A 22346-nucleotide genomic window follows, 5' to 3' on the forward strand; every position below is an offset into this window, starting at 1 on the left:
TAATTCGACCGATAACATGCTATGGCAGTGAAGCCTGGGTCCTGAAATAAACATCCAAAAATAAAGTCGACACATTCGAAAGGAAAGTACTGAGGAGAATACTAGGACCTGTGAGGGAAAACGGAATCTTCAGAAGTCGATACAACAACGAACTTTATTAACTTTATAAGGAAGCACCCCTGTCAGACTACATTAGAATACAAAGATTGCAATGGGCCGGACATGTGATAAGAATGGGAGAGGATAGGCTACCAAAAAGAGCCCTGAATGTTAGAATGCAGGGAAAGAGACTGATTATAAAGCCAAGAAAACGCTGGGAGGACACAGTAAACAGCGACGCACAAGCCCTTTTAGGAGTCCGTGTATGGAGAAGAGCAGCCACACAGTACAGGCAAGCAAGGGTGGAGGCAAAAAATAAAGAAGGCCAAGGCTCAATTTGGGCTGTAGTGCCGTAGAAGAAGAAGAACTGACTAGGTTGAGGAGAGGGGAGCTGTTCACCTATTGGTCATTCGGAATTATATATGTATTTTTAATTTAATAATTTTTAATAGATTTTAATAAAGATAGCTTAAGATTTTTATTTTGAATATGAAGAATTTGGTACTTGTTTACTAAAAGAATTATTATGATCTAGCTAGAAGGCGAAGTGGGTACGTAGAATCTGTTTTTCTATTGTTGAAAGCCCTTTTGTATCCTGCTATGCGTTTGTAAAAGGTTCTGTCAGTTTGACCTATGTATTAGGTCTTATTGTCCTTAATGTATAATTGCCAATGTTTTGTTGTTTATCCTGAAAGCTGCTGTATTTCTTTCTGTTTTATGACTTTGGCAATTTTTGTTGATATCTTGCCTGTATATGTGATAGAGTAGAAGGTCCCTGATGGGTTTTTCTGTGGTGGTGAGCAGAGCCTATTTTACTTCAAATCAGGCCCCAGGCACTACCAGAGACATGTCAAGAATAGACTTGGCTAGGGATATGCCACTCAATGCATCGTGGTGTAACGACGACATAAGATTGAGTGGTCTAGCCATCTTTGTCAGTCATATAGATAGACCACCGATCAACTTTTTCCATGCTGTCTCCGCGTTACGCTTTTTTGGTGAGTATGCCGAGTCTAGGCTCAATATGTTAATGAGCACTACACAATTTTCGGACCCCTAAATATAATTTAATAATAATAAAAACTTTTTTAAATGTATTAATTATTTAATAGAAATATAGTTGCACCAGAAAATAAAATTTTTATTAGCAATAAATAAAATTTATATTTAAACAATTAAACATTGTTTAAGGGGATAGGCGCAAGCATTCGGCTTCAATGTGAGTTAAATGCATTCGTTTTTTTTAAGCCTGAGAAAACTAATAAGTATTTTTGAAAAATTTAAACGCAGAATGAAAGATTACGTTACTACCGAGGGCCGAAAGTATCTGAAATCTTCGATAACGGTTATTTTAATAAGTTACAGGGGTGAAAAAAAGAGGAAATTCAGTGTGATTTTTAATTTTAAATACATATCTTATTCAAAAGAAACTTTTTATTTATTCTAAGGGACATTCGGCCCTCGGTAATAATGTAATCTTTCATTCTGCGTCTAAATTTTTTTAAAATATTTATTAGTTTTTTGAGGATTCGAAAAATGAATGCATCTAAAGAGCATTGAAGCCGAAAGTTTGCGCCTATCCACTTAATTATAACTCTTATAGTTATCATTTATCATTGCCTGTTCGTAAAATGAAATTTTGAAAATTTTGTTTTGTTATTGTAACAAACATGTTTTGTTTGTGATCTTTCCGGGGCACATTCAAATACGGGCCCGAGGCAGGTGCCTCAAGGGCCTAGTGGTAAAATAGGCCCTGGTGGTGAGAAGACTAATTCCAAAGCATTCTCATGCAGTTTTTATTATAACATTATGTTAATTGTTTGTTCGTTGTTCCCATTGTTTACTGCTATTTGCTTAACGATGTTCAATTCAATTGATATGCTCAATGATGAAGAAAAAGTGGAAAATATAGGAAATAATATCTTAAAAAAAAGAATATTTCAATTTTGTATTACAAATTTATTGTCTTAATAATGACTATATAATACATTATTTTGTATTTCTCACTCTAGTTGAAGGACATCCTTAATATTCTCCCTCATAATTGCTCAATGGAATAAGTTGGTCGATCATTTTTAGGATACTGCAGCGTCATTTGGTAATAAATATACAAGAAAAACCCATACTGAAAGTAATTAAAAACGCATTATTATTTATTTAATAAAAATTGTATCAATTCACTATAAATTTGATGACAAAATAGTTCTCAGTACGATCTTCTTTAGGTGTCATCTCCTCAGAGGAGATCGGCAATGAGTTCTTCAAAGTCTTCTTTATTTTTAATTTATTTCTAATTTATTTTTGGTTCTGTTATATCTAAAATTTTCTATTGAATAAACTGTTGATTAGTACATTCATCCGCACTTTATACTATTAAGGGTTTTAAGTTTTTTTTTTAAATAAAAAGGCTAACTTACTTAAACTGCAATATGAAATAAACAAAAGTGAAGGTTCACAGCCATAGGTGAGTAATACTGGAAAAACAAATGCACCCAGTGATCCTCCAAGTCGACCCGTCGTCATTAATAAAGACACAGATGTTGCCCTATAATAAAAAATAGGTAATTAAATTGTTCTTTTAAAGGGGCCTAGGAAGAACCATCTCATTCTGGGCCTTGCTTTTTTTTCGTTTACTTATCGCGGCTTCCATTCTAATATTTTTTTGTTACTATATTTGTATCGTCTTCACATGTCCGATTTATGACAGTCTTTGACTTTTCATAAATCTTACTATATCATATCCTTCATTTAATTCGTTAATTTCATCGTTTCTCGTGATTCTCCATGTGCCGTCCTCCTCTTGTACCGGACTGTATACATTTCTCGGCAACTTTCTCTCGAATATCTTGATTTGAGTTTCATTTTTTTTGTCATTACCCAGATTTCACAACCATAGGTTACTACGGGTCTAATTAATGTTCTGTAGATAGTGTAAAGGATTTATATTAGCATCCAAAAAAAGAGTTAATCCATATTGATTTAATTATTAAAAGTCTTATGAAAATATTATTTACATACATTGTTTGGATTTCGTAAATGGGTGACATTGATTTTGTGATCTAGGCCACGCATTTTGAAAACACCGAAGTCATCAATTATACTGTTATTAGTAATTCACGGTCACATTCAAGTATGGTCAATCATAAGAAACAATTGGGATTTATTTATAGATACGTAGAAAGTAAAGAAAGAGATTATTCATTATTCAGAAACCGACGTGGTTATAGTAGAGACATTATCCATCCCGACACCAACTAGTTACTGTCGTACATAGTGACTTAAATAAATATATTTCGGTAATTAATGTTTCAACTTAATCAACCCCATCATCGGGGGTAACAACCCCCAGTACCAAGATATCATTTTGGTTCTTGTGTCTAATAATTTTAATGTCATCAATCTTTTATTGGCAGAGTATGTACGATTCGCGCAGGTAGATCGTGCTCAGATAACATATTCGTGATGCAACAAGTAGTAGAGAAAAGAAACTCAAGGAATCTGTCTATTCATCTAATATTTATTGATCTGGAAAAAGCCTACGAGACGGTACCTTTAAGAAACTCTTTGAAATTTTGACCACGATAGGCATAAGTGAAGCATATGTGCGAGCAATTCAAAATATGTATCAAAACCCGAAAAGCTGCATTAGACAGGGAAAATTTATTTCGAAATCATTCTCTGTTACAAAAGGTTTAAGTCAAGGTTGCTGCTTATCGCCAACGCTATTTAAAATATACATCCAGAAAGCTCTGGAGCAATGGAGGAAAAGAGTTGCTGAGATGGGAATAATGATTGAAGAAAACTGCTTAACAACTTTGTTTTTTGCTGATGACCAAGTAATTTTGGCCAACGATGAACATGATATGGATTATATGCTAAGAAAGTTACAGATCGAATATGAAAAATGGGGCCTATGTATGAACATGGAATATTTGAGAATAGGAGAGGAAACCGAAGATCCGAAACTAAAGTTAATAAGTATAAGAAAATGTAAGGAATATAGATATTTTGGAAGCATAATATCAGAAGAAGGAACTACAAAAAGAGACATACGGCATAGGATACAGTAAGAAGGAAAGCAACTCGTATTTTAAATGGTGTACTATGGTTTAACAAGGTGAAGCTGGACACAAAACTAACAATCTACAGAACAATTGTGGAACCTATTATAACTTATGAAAGAGAGGGTTGGCAATTTACAGGAAAGGAAAAAAATATAGAAGTAGCAGAAATGGATTATTTACGTAGAGCATGCAGGGTGTCTAGATTAGAACACGTACCAAATGAGGAAATAAGACGACGGATATAGAGTGTATATTCCACGGTTGACCATATACAAACAAAGAAATTGCTATGGTATGGTCATGTTGTGAGGATGTCAGAGGAAAGGTGTCCAAAAAATCATTAAATTACACATCCATAAATAGAAGAATAAGAGGAAGGCCTACAGAAACTTGGAAGAAAGGCATAGAACAGTATATGGCAGATACAGCTATTGAAGAAAACGAATGGGTGGATAGAATACGATGGCGAGAGAAATGTGGAATTCGGAGGAGGCCGTAGGAACCCCACTACTTATATATATTGTCGTGATCTTACTTTTGAAATCTAATGATGTTCTCAGATGTAATTTATCTTAATTAATTAATCAATAATTATCTCATCAATCAAACAGATCAAATACCAATATAGTGTCAATCTCAGGGCTAAATTATAATATCAATTACTTACTTTCGTGGCTTCAAAGTATTTCTCAGTGGATTCCTAATCGGGATAGATAAAAGAGAGTAAAATAATACACACATACGGATTTCAGTTAGAAATTATAAAAATCGTTTATTTTATCTAAATGGCAATAACTGCTTAATATTTCTTATATCTTATATTTCTATCTTTATTTAATACAACAGTTACAAAAATGGGAATCTTATTTCTTTTTGTCTCCAAATTTATTTTATTTATAATGAACTACATATTATGATTTATCAGTAACAAATTGATTTAGGTGTGATGACAATTTTTTTAATAGTGATTGTGTGGCTCAATTTTCAATGTGGTATTTAATACACAAACCATACATTCATGTCATAACAAATTAGACTGACCTTTACTGATGATTTGACAATGTCTTCACACAAAACACTTTTCCTATTGGCTTGGGTTGCGATTCAACGACTCGTCCAAGTCTTCCAGTAATGCCTCGGCTCCTTTGAAAACTACGCCTCGTACAGCACTCGTTCCTGCCTTCTCCTGATGCCGTGTTCCACCTTTTTTAAACACTTCAACAAACCGGGATACTCTAGACTCCTGGAGTTATACACTATCTCCTCTCGGCCTATCACTCGTTCCACGATATCTTACTTTCTAATTTTCAAAAAACAAAACTAACTAACCCGGCGTTTCACTTTTTTGTACACTCTTCTCGAAAACTGGACTTCGCCTCTCTATCGCTCAAAACACACTGACTCTCATTGCTCATTCATTCTCCTCCTTCCAAAATACCCCTTCCAGCATTCAAAAATCAACCAATCCCAAGCAACTTTCAATTATCCGTATTTACCAACACAAACTTTCCTTTTTGTAAATATCTTAATGGATTTCAAGAAAAATTATTATTCCCCATTTCAATTTTACTTTCCACGTTAATCCTCTTTACAAATTTAATATCCTATTATCTTATTTACTAGAATATGAGTTATCGGTGGTTATTGACAACCTTTCCACGAACACTTTCTTTTTAAACATCATTCTAATTGTTTACTTGAGTCGTATTGTTCCTGGGGTTCGTAAACACTTCTCCGAAACACTTTCTTAAAAACTACCTATACACAATTTGTTTTTTACAGGGTGTTCCAAATTTACATGCCCGCGGTCGAGAAAAACGAAAACCTTTATTTTTATTTGAATTTTAAATATGACTATAGACTTTTATTTCTTATGTCAAATAGGAATATAACAATATGTACGATTCCCACTGGAAATACGTACTTTAATTTCGCTATTTATGGAATTCTTTTGATTGATTCCTGTACCCTGATATGTGAAGGCATCCACGCGTTCGATGATATAGTTGTCTATTGCGATATTATTATCATTATCAGGTGTTCTATCGACCGAAATATTCTATCTGTATCCCGAAATAACCAAAGTACGTGCCTCCTAGCGGCGGGATACGGGCAACAATACATTGGCTTATAGGGCAGTCCTTACAGTAGGGATCCTGGCCTATACAGAAAAATGCAGGCGGGTGTGGGGTAATACTGCACTTTGGTTGCATTGGTGGTGTATTGGCTAAACGTGCAGGGCAGGGTATGGTGCTGATAGAAAAGGCATTCAGGCATCAAATATCCAAAAATCTTTTCAGGCCATAATAATGAAAAGACCTTCTCCAAACGCAGTAAAAACTTATACTGAAATGATGGCATCTCCTGAGGTAAAATGTTCCGGAAGTAAAATGAGCCTCCGTTCGGATCTCCGGGTGAGGACTATCTCAGGGGGAACACCATTGCAGGTTAGAAAAATCAGGATAGGGTCTTGGAATCTTGGTAGTCTTACAGGTAAGAGTCTGGAGTTAGTGGATGCGCTCAAACGAAGAAGAGTTCAAATTGCTTGTATTCAAGAAACTAGGTGGAAAGGACAAAGGGCGAAAGAACTAGGTGAAGGATACAAATTGTGGTATGTAGGGAGTAGTAACACTAGAAATGGAGTTGGTATAATTGCTGATAGTGAAATGAAAGATAACGTAGTAGAAGTTGTAAGAACGAGTGATAGAATGATGTCAGTGAAATTTGTAATTGATAAAGAGGTATTGAATGTTGTTTGTGTGTATGCTCCCCAAACAGGTCTGGGTGAGAATGAAAGAAGAGCTTTCTATGATCAATTAGGAGACGTACTGAGTGATATTCCAGCAGAGGAGAAAGTTATAATAGGAGGTGATTTCAATGCACATGTGGGCCAAACCAAGACAGGATATGAAACAATACATGGGGGATTAGGCTTTGGAACTAGAAATGAAGCTGGAGATGACATGCTTGAATTAGCAACAGCATTGGATATGGCGATTGTTAACACATTCTTTAAAAAGAGAGAAACTCAACTTATTACCTACAAAAGTGGACAACATCAATCCCAAATAGACTACTTCATGATACGGAAAGAAGACATACGTGAATGCAAGGACTGCAAGGTAATAGTGAGTGAGACAGTAAGCCAACAACATAAGCTGCTTGTTCTGGACATCGAAGTAAAAAGCGAAACTAAACAAAAATATCGGAGAGGACCACAAAAAATCAAATGGTGGCTGCTGAAAGATGAGAAAGAAGGTCTATTCAGGAGAAGAATAGTAGAAAAAATATGTTGGAACATGAAAGGAAGCCCTAATACAATTTGGAGAAAAATGGCCAGTAGTATTAGAGAGACTGCTATTGAAATACTTGGGAAAACGTCAGGAAAAAAGTTTGAGGATAAAGAGACTTGGTGGTGGTCAAACGAAGTACAAGGAAAAATAAAAGAGAAGAGAAAATTATATAAAAAATGGCAAGAAACCAGATCCGACACAGATCTTCAAAACTATATGGTGGCGAAAAAGGAAGCGAAAGTAGCAGTAGCAAAAGCCAAAGCAGAAGCGTATTCAAACCTATACGATCAACTTGATACCAGGGAAGGCGAAACGAAGATATATAAAATAGCCAAACAGAGAGCAAGGAAAGCAAAAGATTTTAATCAGATTAGATGTATCCGTGATGAAAATAATAAAATACTAGTTCACGAAAGGGAAGTCAAAAAGAGATGGAGAAAGTACTTTGACAGCTTATTAAATGAAGAATTTGACAGACAGCCTGTAGAGTCAACGGAGACAGTAGCAGCAATGGTCACCAAAATAACCAACGAGGAAGTGGCTCAAGCGCTTCAAAAAATAAAGAAAGGAAAAGCGGTAGGACCAGATGATATTCCTGGGGAAGTATGGAGAGCATTGGGAGAGACAGGAACAAGGTGGCTAGCAGGTCTATTTAATAGAATTATGGAAGTCGGACAAATGCCAGACGAATGGAGAAGCAGTATACTGGTACCTGTTTACAAAAACAAGGGAGATATACAACAATGTACAAACTACAGGGCTATAAAACTGCTAAGCCACACCATGAAAATATGGGAAAGAGTAATTGACAGACGGATACGTGAAGAGACCGAAATATCCGAGAATCAATTTGGCTTTATGCAGGGTAGATCAACAACAGATGCAATTTTCATTATAAGGCAGTTGATGGAAAAATACAGGAGTAAAGAAACAAACGCTCATATGGTATTCATTGATCTTGAGAAAGCATATGATAGAGTTCCTCGAGAGATTCTGTGGTGGGCACTCAATAAGAAAGGAGTCCCTGGTGAATATGTAAAGATTGTGAGGGATATGTATGAGGGAGTAACGACTAGTGTTAGGACAGGTGTGGGAGAGACTGATAAATTTCATGTGAAAGTAGGATTGCACCAAGGCTCTGTGCTTAGTCCGTATTTATTCTCATTAGTTTTGGACCAGATAACAGCGAAACTACAGGGTAACATTCCGTGGTGCTTAATGTATGCTGATGATGTCGTGTTAGTAGGAAATAGTGAAAGAGACTTAGAACAAAAACTGGAACAGTGGAGACAAGCTCTGGAGGAAAAAGGTTTAAAACTTAGTAGGACAAAAACAGAGTATTTGGAATGTTCATTTAAAGATGGAGCTACTACAAATAAAATGGTGTCTTTGGATGGTGAAATGATTGTGAAAAGCAATAGTTTTAAGTACCTAGGATCGGTATTACAGAGTAATGGAGAAATAGATGGAGATGCATGCAGTAGAATTAGGGCTGGATGGATGAAGTGGAAAGAAGCGAGTGGTGTGTTGTGTGACAGAAAAATTCCAATGAAGCTGAAGGGAAAATTCTATAAAACAGCCATAAGACCGGCTATGATGTACGGAACTGAATGTTGGGCAGTGAAAAAGAAAGAGGAACAACGAATGCATGTGGCGGAAATGAGAATGCTTAGATGGATGAGTGGAGTGACAAAGAAGGATAAAATTAGAAATGAGTATATTAGGGGAAGTCTAGGTGTGGCACCAATTGATGCAAAAATGAGAGAGCATAGGTTAAGATGGTTCGGTCATGTTCAACGTCGAGACGTTAATCACCCAATACGAAGAATAGCTGAAGTGCAGATTCCTGGAAGGAGTAGGAGAGGAAGACCAAAGAAGACCTGGGGGGAGGCGATAAGGCAGGACATGTTGGTAAAGGGGATTAACATTGATATGACCCAAGACAGAATTGTGTGGAGAAATGCAATTAGGGAAGCCGACCCCGCATAGGGATAAGGCAAAGAGAATGATGATGATCAGGTGTTCTATCGACGGAGCATTAGTAATATTTAGTTTTTGTTACGATTATTTTAAGCCCCCTTTTTTGTGTTTTGGGATCAATTTCCTTGAACGCTTCCATTATTCCTTACTTGATCTTACATGGTCTGTATATTATGCAGTAGTTTGTACTGTTTTGGTATTTGTATGACCCGTTACTTTGTTTTTTGTGATGACTGCCTCAAGAACTAGGTTGAACAGAATGGCTGATATTGCATCTCCCTGTCTCACTCATTCTTAAGCACTGCAATGTCATTGTTATGAGGCTGATATATTTGTTAGGTATACCTAGATTATGAATCTATTAGTATCTGATTACCATTAATAATATAATTATTCTAGAATAAATAATAAAATTTTAACTTTACCTACCTTAAATTGGTTGGAAACAAATCCGTCACAATGGCTACCAGAGCATTAAAAGCAATGTTGCCAAAGGAACATATTATTGATGATAATACCAACGTCATGAAAAAATCCTGAGCGTATATTAATAACAATGATGCAATTGCTGAGGTAATTCCGAGAAAATCTGAAATGACAGGTACAAATTATTAATTACTGTATAAAAAAATATAATATAATACTTTTGTTAGCTGTGTCTTAGAATACGGACTTACCGAAGATACATGAATGTGCGCGGTAAAGGTCGTGGTCGCGATCGAGATTTACATCGATGACGGGAAGAATAATATATCGAATATACACTCACCGGAACGAAAAACGGGCACCCCAAAAAATTTTGATGTCTCGTATCTCCTATACCTGTTTTCCGATTTAAATAATTGTTTTAATATTTTATAGCCTTACGCTTGAACAATAATGCTGTAATAATATTGTTGCTAGACAGGTAAATTTTCATTGCATACCGGGTGCACCAATCAAACTCTGATTTTTTCTCAACCTTCGCATCCCCCTGTGGAATATTCTAGCCTTAATAAACTATTGGAATTAAAACCCAACTATAGCCCCAGGTTTTCATAATATTCTGCTTTTTTATGCATTCGCTTATGTTGAATAATAAAAAAGTTAAGGACTTTAAAAACTAGCCATGTTCTTTATCAATACAGGGTGTTTTTAAGTAAGTGCGACAAACTTTAAGGGGTAATTCTGCTTGAAAAAATAATGACCCTTTGCTTTATAAACCTATGTCCGCAAATGCTTCGTTTCCGAGATACGAGATGTTGAAATTTTTCTTACAAACCGACGATTTATGTATTGCTCTAAAACCGGTTGAGATATGCAAATGAAGTTTGGTAGGTTTTAAGTGGTAGATATTGCGCATTTTTTCACATACAATTAAGAATTTTAGATTCACCATCGGTGTGCATACGGGTCATATTATTACCCTATCATATTACCCGCATGTACGCCAATGGTGAAGTTAAATTTTTTTTAAAAACTACCTCTTAAAACCTACCAAATTTCGGACATCTTGGATTTTAAAGCACCCTAATATATGTTTGTGTAGATATTGGCATTGAATCCGACCCGGGCCGACCGTCACATGTAACACCGTTTCCGTATCCTCTATTTTTTCATACTATCACGTTACAATTTTTTGTGATATAATATTTGTGTGTGAATTGTATCATTTTTGTGTATTTTAGGTATGTTCTAATATGTTATGTATATATAGGTTTTTACTTGATTATTTTAAATCATTGTGACGTTTAACTTGCTAGAAACCTTGTAATATTTTGTACCTAATGTGTTAAAAGTAAGTAATTTTGAAACACCAATTAAGTAAAGTTTATTATGTTAAAAATTTTCACCAATTTTTTTGGAAAAAATGTGAAAACATTGAATTGTCCACGTCCGTCTGTCCGTCCGTCCGTCTTGTCTGTCTGTTTGCAAACTGAACTCCTTGGTCATTATACCAGGTAGAATGACAAATGAGGTGTCAAATGAAAGCTTATCCAAGGATGGTACTAAAAGTGAGAAATTTAACCTAGGCTGTCTGTCCGTCTGTCTGTCCGACCGCGTACATGATTCCTTCGTCACTGTACCAGGTAGAATGACAAATGAGGTGTCAAATGAAAGCTTATAATCCAAGTATGGTACTAAAGATGAGAAGTTTGACATAGGCTGTCTGTCCGCCTGTCCGTCCAACCTGGTATAGTGACGGAGGAGTTATATTCGCGGACAAACAGACAGACGGACAGACAACCTAGGTCTAATTTCTCACTTTTACTACTATCCTTGGATTATAAACTTTCAGTTAACACCTCATTTGTTATTCTACCTGGTATAGTGACGGATGAGTTATACTCGCAGTCGGACGGACAGACGGACAGACAGCCTATGTCAAATTTCTCACCTTTAGTACGATACTTGTAATATAAGCTTTCATTTGACACCTCATTTGTCATTCTACCTGCTATAGTGACGGATGAGTTATATTCGTGGTTGGACGAACAGGCGGACAGACAGCCTATGTCAAATTTCTTACCTTTAGTACCATCCTTGTATTATAAGCTTTCATTTGACACCTCATTTGTCATTCTACCTGGTATAGTAACGGAGGAGTTATATTCGCGGTCGGACGGACAGGTGGACAGACAACCTATGTCAAATTTCTCACCTTCAGTACCATCCTTGGATTATAAGCTTTCATTTGACACCTCATTTGTCATTCTACCTGGTATAGTAACGGAGGAGTTATATTCGCAGTCAGACAGACAGACGGACAGACAACCTAGGTCTAATTTCTTACCTTTAGTACTATCCTTGGATTATAAGCTTTAATTTGACACCTCATTTATCATTATACCTAGTATAATGACGGAGAAGTAAATGTTATTATTCTATTATTCTTGTAGGTATATTTAACATTGATTGAAATTATGAAAGAAATATATAGAAAACAGCATGGCAACACTGTGATGCACAAACATAAAAATGCAGCCACATTCAGCTGTGCCAGCTGTGCGTTACATAGGGTGCTTTAAAAGCCAAGATATCCCAAATTTCATTTGCATATCTCAACCGGTTTTAGATCAATAAATAAATCGTCAGTTTGTAAGAAAAAATTCAACATCCCGTATCTCGGAAACGAAACATTTACGGACATAGGTTTATCAAGCAAACGGTTATTATTTTTTCATGCAGAATTACCCCTTAAAGATTGTCGCACTTATTTAGAAACACCCTGTATTGATAAAGAACATGGCTAGTTGTTAAAATCCCTAACTTTTTTATTATCCAACATAAGCGAATGAATAAAAAAACAGAATGTTAAGAAAATCTGGGACTACAGTCTGGATTTAATTTCAGTATTTTATAAAGGCTAGAATATTCCACAGGGTGTTGTCAAAATTGAGAAAAAAACCCAGTTTGATTGGTACACCCGGTAAACAATGAAAATTTACATGTCTAGCAACAATATTATTACAGCGATATTGCAAAAGAATAAGGCTATAACATGTTAAAACAATTATTTAAATCGGACAACAGGTTTAGGAGATACGAGACATAAAAATGACCCATTTTTTGGAGTGCCCGTTTTTCTTGTCGTTGAGTGTACCTTCCTTACAGTGTTTTTTGCGGTTTCTGAGGAGACTAGTAGACAGAGTAACAGAAAGTTGGCTTTTTAAAATTATGTACATGAGCAACAGTAGTAGCGATAGTGATTGCATGCCTTCAGGTGAAAAGTGTTGGATCATTTGTAATTATTCAAATAGCCAGTTTTCGGTTCATCCTATAAATAAAAGAGGCAGAATCCAGGAGAAAACCTATCTAAAGAGCTTAAGAAACACCACCACCAGTCACGTGGTTCGAAAACTACCAATAAACTTGTAATTTACCACGCGATCAACAGCTCGATCGCGATGTAAAATGTATTTTGTCTATTGATCGACATCGCTGTAAACCGCGATGATAGGTCGCGAGAGTAAATTAGAGAAACATCCTTGGTATGTGCGATCTCAAATGAAGGAAATCGGAAACCTTGGGTTACGAAAGGTATTCGCATATCAGCTAAGAATATGCGTTCACTACTATACATCAAGAAATTTACTACCAATGTTGCTGTCACTGAATATATCATGAAGTACAGGACAACATATCTAAAACTTGTCAGGTCAGCTAAAAAAGCCTATTATCAAAATCGTCTGGGAAGCTCTAAAAGTGTTGCAAAAGAAACTTGGTCTATAATAAACGATCTTCGAAATAAAACTCACACAGCTCAATCATTTTCCCTTCCAAATCCTGAAAGTCTAAACGACTACTTCGTTGATGTGAGTAAAAATATAACATCAACAATCTTGAAGCAACAAGATCCCATTTCCTATCTTCCTAATTCAAGACAGGTCTCGAATTCATTCTTTTTACGACCAGTCGATAACTCTGAACTTATCCAAACAATCAATAGTATCAAAAGCAAATCATCCTGTAGTACTGATGGACTATCTATAAAAATTTTCTCTAATCTCACAGAAAATGTGTTGGAAATCCTCCTCTCACTAATTAATGATTCCTTTGAAAAAGGTAAATTTCCAGAGTGCCTAAAGACAGCCATTATTATTCCTCTTCATAAGGGTGGCGAAAAATCTGATGCCTGCAACTATAGACCTATTGCCTTACTACCGGTACTCTCCAAAATTATTGAGAGACTCATTAAAACTCGACTTATGTCCTTTATCGTTGATAACAACATTTTATCACAAAATCAGTTCGGCTTTTTAACAAATAAATGTACCACTGATGCCATGTTTTCTGTACTACATGAGGTTTACCAAGCACTAAACAATAATCTTTATACTGCCACTGTTTTCTGCGACTATACCAAAGCTTTTGATTGTGTAAATCACGACATCTTGATTACAAAACTAAATTTCTATGGATTTCGAGGTATTTCTTTGAATTGGTTCCAATCCTACTTGAATAATCGGAAACAACTAGTTAGAGCAAATGATACTGACTCTAGTCTCAAAAACATCGTATGTGGAGTACCACAAGGTTCAGTATTGGGTCCTATACTGTTCCTTATCTTTATAAATGACATCACTAATTTAAAAATCAATGGGAAAATTTTTCTTTTTGCTGATGATACCAGTATCACTTGGAGCAACTCAACTATTGCATCTCTTCATGAAACTATAACTTCGGATCTACTGACGATAAAGACCTGGTCTGACTCTAATTTACTCTCTTTTAACGTAAATAAAACAGTAGCATTATCCTATAAAGGAGCTCTTCAACCTTTGCCACTTCATAACAGCCAGATCAGTACCGTTGATTCTGTAAAATTTCTTGGTATTTTTTTAGACAGCAACCTCAAATGGTCCCTTCATATCGATTCGTTAAGTAAGAAACTCGCCTCAGCTTGCTATGCAATACGATCTGTCTCAAAGGAACTCAATTTAGCATCTTCTAAAATAACATATTTTTCGTTGTTCGAGTCTCATCTTCGATATGGTCTTCCTTTTTGGGGTTCTAGTACAGCTGCTCAATTTGATGTCATTTTTAGATTGCAAAAAAGAGCAATAAGATATTTGTTTGGCCTCAGAAGATCTACACATTGCAGATGTTACTTCAGAGATCACGAAATTTTAACACTTCCATCTTTATATATTCTAGAAACGGTTTGTTTAATTCGTAAACACCTTCATGTCTTTCCATCAAGGCCCAATCATCTTTACTCCACCAGAAATTCAATCTTTGATATTTATTTACCGATTCCATCCACTGAGTTAGTAAAGAAATCTATATTATATTCCGCAAAGAAACTGTACAATCATCTTCCGTTACAACTTAAATCTGCAACATCTTTCCCTAAGTTCCGTAAAATGACAAAAGCCTGTCTATCCAAAAGACCATATTATTCAATAGAAGAATTTCTTAATGAATAACTAAGAAAATTGGGTTCCATGCGCAGTAGCATAAACTTGTCAGTTCCTTATGTTATACCTATTTTATTTTATTTGTTGTATGTTCAATTTGCAATTTATATATATTTTGCAATAAATTGTTTTTGTCTTGGCTTTTATATATTATACTGTACATTATTGACTACAGTAGAACCTCGATTATCCGTCAGGGCACCGGACCAAGGGTATGACGGATAATCGAAAAGACGGTTAACAGAACATTAAAAAAAAATAAAAATTCATAGTACAACTCTCAAATTTCATTTGTATGGTTTGTTTGACAATATAAGAGGGATTTGTGTTCGTACAATCGAATCAATTTAAAATATTCTGAAATCTGTATTTGTTTTACTGTTGCTTCACATTTTGGGACGGCTGAATTTCTTAATCGGCATAAGATCATGCAATCTACTTTATTGGCTACTTCTTGTTGAGAATACCACTCGATGAATTATTGCATATGCGATGCAGCTTCTCTAGATTATTTACGCAAATCTTTGTCAGTTACAATAGATTTATCAACATAGCTACAGTCAAATTCCAGGTCTGTGTCAGCTTCTGAATCTTTTTGGTCCGCCTTTGTAGCCATTTCAACGATTTCTTTATCTGTCAGCAATGGATAGCCGTTTGTGTCCTCATCACAAATCAAATTAACTTTTTTTTTTATTTTTTTAAAATAAAATTTTTGCTTATGTAGTCAATAAAACTTCTGTATGTACCCTGACGGTTAACAGAGGTGACGGTTAATGGAGAGACGAATAATCGAGGTTCCACTGTATTTATCTAATTTTAGTAAATTGTAGTTGTTATTTGTTATTTATATTATGTTTTTCTTTTGACTGTATGTAAGCTTTGTCCATAAAATTGTAAAAATTTTCAGTGACAATAAAGCATATTTCTATTCTATTCTATTCTAAGGTTTGCTTTGGCATCGATGTAGTGACCGCGACCGCGACCTCCACTGCGCACTTACATGTATGTTTGCTGTGTCCTTTCCCTAATACGTTATTACTTACATAAAAGTTTCTTCTTGCCGATCCGATTGACAACAAATCCAGATACCGCAAAAACTAAAATTGTATTGGAGGCAACAATCATACAAAATATGTATATTTTTGTATTTTTACTCAAATCCTAAAAAATACATTAAGTTAAAAAAATCCTTTATTAAAGGTATATTTATTAAAAACACCCCTCCGGGCTTCACCAGAGAACGTTTTCGGAATGATAATTCCAGCATCAGTGCTACCTACAAGGTATACATACATAGTTGAGCCACTAAAAATATATGGGTGAAACCCCTTTAACAACCCAACACCCAACAATAGAGCCAGAAACATCGGTCACCAATTCTCTGTTGATAACTCTACCTTTGAAGTGGTGGACAAATTCACATACTTAGGCTCCCTGATCACCAAGGAAAACGTCATGACAGAAGAAATCAAGCGAAGGATAATCCTAGCGAACAAATGCTATTTTGGACTGAGTAGACATATGAGAAGCAGAAACTTAAGCCAAAAAACAAAAATAACCATATACAAAACCCTTATACAACCAGTGTTGACATATGGATCGGAGACATGGACCATCTCCAAGGCAGATGAAAACCTTCTGCTTATATTTGAACGAAGGATCCTGAGAGGCATATTCGGTGGCATCTGTGAAAATGGTATTTGGAGGAGGAGGTACAACTACGAGGTATACCACAGATATAAACATATATTTGGTGGAAAAGACGTAGTATCTCTTATAAGAATAGGACGACTAAGATATGCAGGACATCTAGCAAGATCACAGCATAACAACCCTCCTAGAAGAATCCTTATGTCACAACCTGTGGGAAGTAGAAATAGGGGTAGGCCAAAACTTAGATGGAAAGATGGTGTAGATGAGGATGGGAGAAAAATAGGCGCAGCAAACTGGCAACGGTTGGCAATGGATAGGACTGACTGGCGTAATAGACTTGGGAAGGTCGAGGCTCTTTCATAGGGCTGTAGCACCATTGATGATGATGAAACCCCTTTAACAATGCAAATGAATGAAAATTTGCAGACATATGCATTCGCGGGAACAATACACGAATAGTCAATAAAAATTTTTTTATGTCTATTAATTAAAAAAAAATCGATTTTAAAGGAAAATGCTTAAATTCTCTTGTTTTTTACAATGAAGAAACTTGAAACTTTTACAGATTGTAGCTAATTATATGAACTATAAATAATTTTACTTTTTACGTTAATTGTTTACGTGATGCTTCATTAATGAACAATAAAGTTTCAAATTTTTTGCCGATTCCGACTACTTTTCATCTTTGTACATCATAATAATGTACATCATAATTATGTTTTATACATATTTTAATGAACATGACGATATATTTTAATGTTTGAAAAGTGTAAGACTAAAAAGTGAAAAATAAAAAAATATGAAAATTTTTTTTTAAGAAACGAGTTACGAGTGAGGGACCGTTCAAAACGCAGGTTGGGGGGGGGGGGGTCAAAAATCTTCACAATAGTTAAACTCCCATAAGAGTGCGTTACGTGGGGGGGGGGGGGTTAAAAATCTTCAAAAATCGCGTTACGTAATACTTAAACGCTCCCTGACTAAAATTAAACATATTATAAAAAAATCAACTAATAAGCAAAAAATAAAAACAATTGAAAAAATCTAACACATTCGTTAAAGAAAAGCTTGGTGCAAAAACCGTTTATTCGATGAAGACGCTCCACGCTTTTCTTTGACGAATGTGTTAGATTTTTTAAATTTTTTTTATTTTTGCTTTTTAGTTGATTTTTTTATAATATGTTTAATTTTAGTCACTCCTAACTAAAGAAAAGCGTTTCTTAAAAATATTTTTTTCATATTTTTTTATTCATCATGGCAATGCAGTACTCCCAACTATGTGAGTTGCTGGCGCTGAGGGAAACTTCTCTAAATAGACTATAGATAGCAACTTCTATCTAGAGTTACTATCTATAGTTCATTTTCAATGGACCAATATGTATTTTACATATAAATAATTTAAACTAAACTTACATTTTGACATCCTTCGCCCACTCCGGTTAGATCTCGTAGGTCATATAGTGTTTCACATACTGTGGCCGTGTTGTTGTGATGTTGTTGATGAATACTCATCTCTTGAAGGATTTGTGGCAACCAAAGCATCACTGAGTTTAAACTAAAATAAGTATTTAATTAACTTAGTACACGATATTAACAAATAATATAAGGCCGCACCTACATTGGATCCGTTTTTCTCCGATCCGATCAGATCAGATCCGATATCGGCCGACGTCGGGAGTAGCTTCTCCTATTTTCATCGAGAAGTGTTTGGTTTTATTCCGGTTTTTGCATATTTATAAATTAATTTTTTGTTTTAACTATTTCATGAAATAAATCAACAATAAATAGCTTCCAAATCTTAATATTTAATTTTGTTATATGTGACTCTACAAGATAGATATTTTATAATGTTGTCTTGAATATAAGGTTTACAAAATCTCTTTATTTATAGGTTTAAAATTTAATACCTCTAGTACAGAATAGGAAACAATTATTGTTTCCTATTCTGTCCCTCTAGGTAAATAGTTTTATTCGGATGGTCAATTTCACTTTGGTTATAAAATTCTAACGGGTACTACGTGTCTTTGAAATTGCCAAAATAATCTTGGATAAAACCTTACAAAGAGAACCGAAGTTTATTACTGCTCAATTTGTGATAAAACCGAAAGTATAATTATTATACTACCTATTATGTGTTACTATATCTTTTAATATGAGAATATTTTTTAATACGTGCCAACACAAGGCTAGTTTATGAATCTTTTCTCATGAATTATTTTACATTCTTGTGCCGAAAAAATAGGATCTTAAATTTATCAGGATAGTTACGTAGATTTTTGTTTATACTAAATTCTCCTGAAGATTTGTCTTTAATAAACTTATGCATCCATCTACGTTTTTTCTACGTCTTTTAAAAACGTTGTTTTCCAACAACAGCCAACACATTAACACGTCTTGATTGGAACTCATTGTCGGTGGTCGGTGGTCGGTGGTCGGAAGTTAACGGAACCAATGTAGACACCCTCGCCGGAGAATCGGTCTATAGCGGATCTGATCTGATCGGAGAAATACGGATCCAATGTAGGTGCCGCCTATCGGATCGAATCGGATCTGATCTGATCTGATCTGATCTGATCGGAGAAAAACGGATCCAATGTAGGTGCGGCCTAAAACAAAAATAAGAGTAGGACATTTGACAACAGAAACACAGGAATGCGTCAAAGCGGTTCACTGAGCTCTTTCATATTTAATTTAATAATGGACAAAATAATAGAAAACCTTCCCAGAAGACAATCGCCAAAGGATACTGCATGCATTTAATAATAAAGCTAAAGGACTAAATAAATATGCTCATCAACACAGAAAAGACCAAGTGCCTAGTAATTTCCAAAGAACCGATAAGATGCAAATTGGAACTTGACTCCAAAACTGCGGAACAGGTGAATCACTTCAAATATCTTGGTGCCGAAATAACAAGCTATGGAAATCTCTCAAAAGAGATCAGAGAACAAACAATGGAATCAGCTAGAATCTCGGAATGCCTGAAAAAAGTCGCATGAAAGAACAAATATCTAAATACTGAAAGCAAAGTCAACATATTATAGGTATATAAGAACAATAAGACCTACTATAACATATGCGGCAGGAAGAAGACCAGACACAAATAGAACATTACAAATGATGAGAACAGATGAAATGAGAACACTAAGACGTATACAAGGCAAAACTCTACGTTACAGAATAAGAAGAAGACTTTGTCACGTAAGAACGTGACCAGAAGATGTGTCTCGTCAGACATAGGCGAAGATATTGGAACAAACATATAAATGGAATGGAGGACAGCAGACTAGTTAAAAGCGCAAAAACGAATAACACAGTAGGTAAACTGGTAAAAGACCACAGGGTAGACCACCAAAACGATGGCAAAAATGTTGGACCTCATCGTCCGGGGAAGACTTGATGGCAATGAACAGGCAGGCCTACTAGCATGATCGATCCATGCTAGAAAGAAGAAGAAGAAGAAGTAGCATTTAATGTAGTTTATGTTTATACAGGGTTGCGGGACAAAAACGAAACATATATGCATTATCAAGAACTGATACACCATTTTTGAAAATCCCAGCAACAGGTCAATTTTTTCCTCTATTTTCAATTACTTTACTTTAACCCTGAAGAAAGGGTAAGAGTCACCTAAACATTTGTTAATGGCAATGGGGATCAATAGATTAATGGTTCGTTCGTCTCTTTTATTCCGTTTAAGATGTATGATTTCGATTAAATAGTTTCTTTAATCTGGTGACTTTATTTTTTAATATTGAGTTGTAAAAATCTTCTTCTTCTTCTTTCTCTTTATAAGAAATTCTGATTGTTCATTGGCGGATTGATAGCTCTATGGAAGTTTGTCATTCCATCTTTTGCGCGGTCGGCCGATACTTCTTCTACCGATTGGTGATTTATTTCTTGCTATTTTGACCACACGTGTTTCCACATTCTGCTTATGTGGTTATTCCATTCTTTTTCTCTATTTGGTGTCCATTCGTTTATACAGTGTATGTTACATTATCTTCTTATGCCTTCAGTCATCTTTCGATCTTTTAGAGTAGTTTCTGCAATTTTTCTCAGTACTCTCATATCTGTCGTTTCCAGTACCTAGTCATTGTTAGAGTTGCACAAGTTTGACTTGAATGTTTGAACTTGACTTGAGTTTGACTTAATTTCAAGTCAAACTCAAGTCAATCCTTCTGACAAATATTTCAAGTCAAGTCAAACTAGTCAATCGTACCGGTTTTAAAATTCAAACTGTTTGTCAAACTAGTTTGAAAGAGTTTGAAAAATAATTTATTTAGTAGATATACTTTTTTGTCGAGATTGACATGTTAGTTGCCAATTAAGATAAGAAAATTAATAATACAATGAGTGCTATATAAAAGTAACAATACAGGAAGCGATTATAATCAAAATAGGGTCGTAAATTTAAATTTCTTGAAAATGATTCCTGAATGCTTAGAACTGCTTGCTGGCAAGTTTCGTTTTATCCATATAACTTTTTTGTATTTGAGTGTTATTTACTAGATTAAAACAAAGAATTCGTTGGATAGTATTTTTATCATACAAAGTGTAATTTAATCTACTTTGGGAGCGTTTAAGTATTGGGGGTCATGTAAAACGTTACGGCGCGTTACACGGAGAGGGGGTAGGATGGCTCGAACAGCGCATTACGTAACATTGTTTTTTTTAACTTAAATAAAAAAAAAACTACCGAATTACAATCTTCCACCTTTTCAACTTTCGTTTATATTTTACATAGAACCCCTGGATTGTATTATGTTGCCCCCTCACGATCCGCTCATGTTACAATAGGACAAAATAGTATTCAAGTGAAAAAATCTTAAAATTTGTATTTAACAGATCAAGCACAGTAAAAACATGTGTCTCAATGGACAGCTCAAAATAAAATGATTTGGAATTTTTATGACTTTCTTTTATTAAAAAAGGCATTTATTTATCAGTTCGAAAAAACATCTGGTACCAAGCTGCTAGTTCACTCGAAAATACAATACAAAAGTATTGATGTATATTCGTTGGTACTTCTTTAAAATTCAAAACTAACCATTGGGTTATTAGACCTGGATCCTGCGTACAAAAAAAAGTTGATTAATAGCAAACTGAAAATTTGTTAATAGCTTAACGGTGTCTAGTCGGACAAACTTAGATCTACGGGAACACTGGAACGGTGGAAGTTTTATTTGTGGAACAGTTTAAAAATTTGGAACGTCAGATTACGAAAACTTCCCATATGTATTTCCCATAACATCCAATTGATTTGTTACCCTTTCATTAAACTCTCATGCAAAAATCAGACTTCTATTACTAACCAACATAATTCCTGTCATTTGACATGTTCTTCATGTTCCACTCAT

The 22346-nt window shown here is 35.1% G+C and overlaps 1 protein-coding gene across 2 annotated transcripts in view; it reads right to left on the minus strand.

Moving 5' to 3' along the window:
- Window positions 1-2037: 2037 nt before the first annotated feature.
- LOC114336330 (synaptic vesicle glycoprotein 2B-like) overlaps window positions 2038-22346 on the minus strand; it is a 40212-nt gene continuing 19903 nt past the window's right edge. The window contains exons 8-12 of one of the 2 annotated variants that reach the window (XM_050661388.1): window positions 18400-18541; window positions 16380-16497; window positions 9866-10025; window positions 2517-2644; window positions 2038-2224 (exon numbers count right to left, since the gene is read on the minus strand). In XM_050661388.1, coding sequence (XP_050517345.1) covers window positions 2175-2224; window positions 2517-2644; window positions 9866-10025; window positions 16380-16497; window positions 18400-18541 — 598 coding nt within the window. In that variant the 3' untranslated portion in view covers window positions 2038-2174. The remainder of the gene's footprint in view (window positions 2225-2516; window positions 2645-9865; window positions 10026-16379; window positions 16498-18399; window positions 18542-22346) is intronic. The other variant, XM_050661389.1, reaches the window with a different exon arrangement.

This window comes from Diabrotica virgifera, chromosome 9 (assembly GCF_917563875.1).
Source record: "Diabrotica virgifera virgifera chromosome 9, PGI_DIABVI_V3a".
In the NCBI taxonomy this organism is placed as follows: Eukaryota; Metazoa; Arthropoda; class Insecta; order Coleoptera; family Chrysomelidae; genus Diabrotica; species Diabrotica virgifera.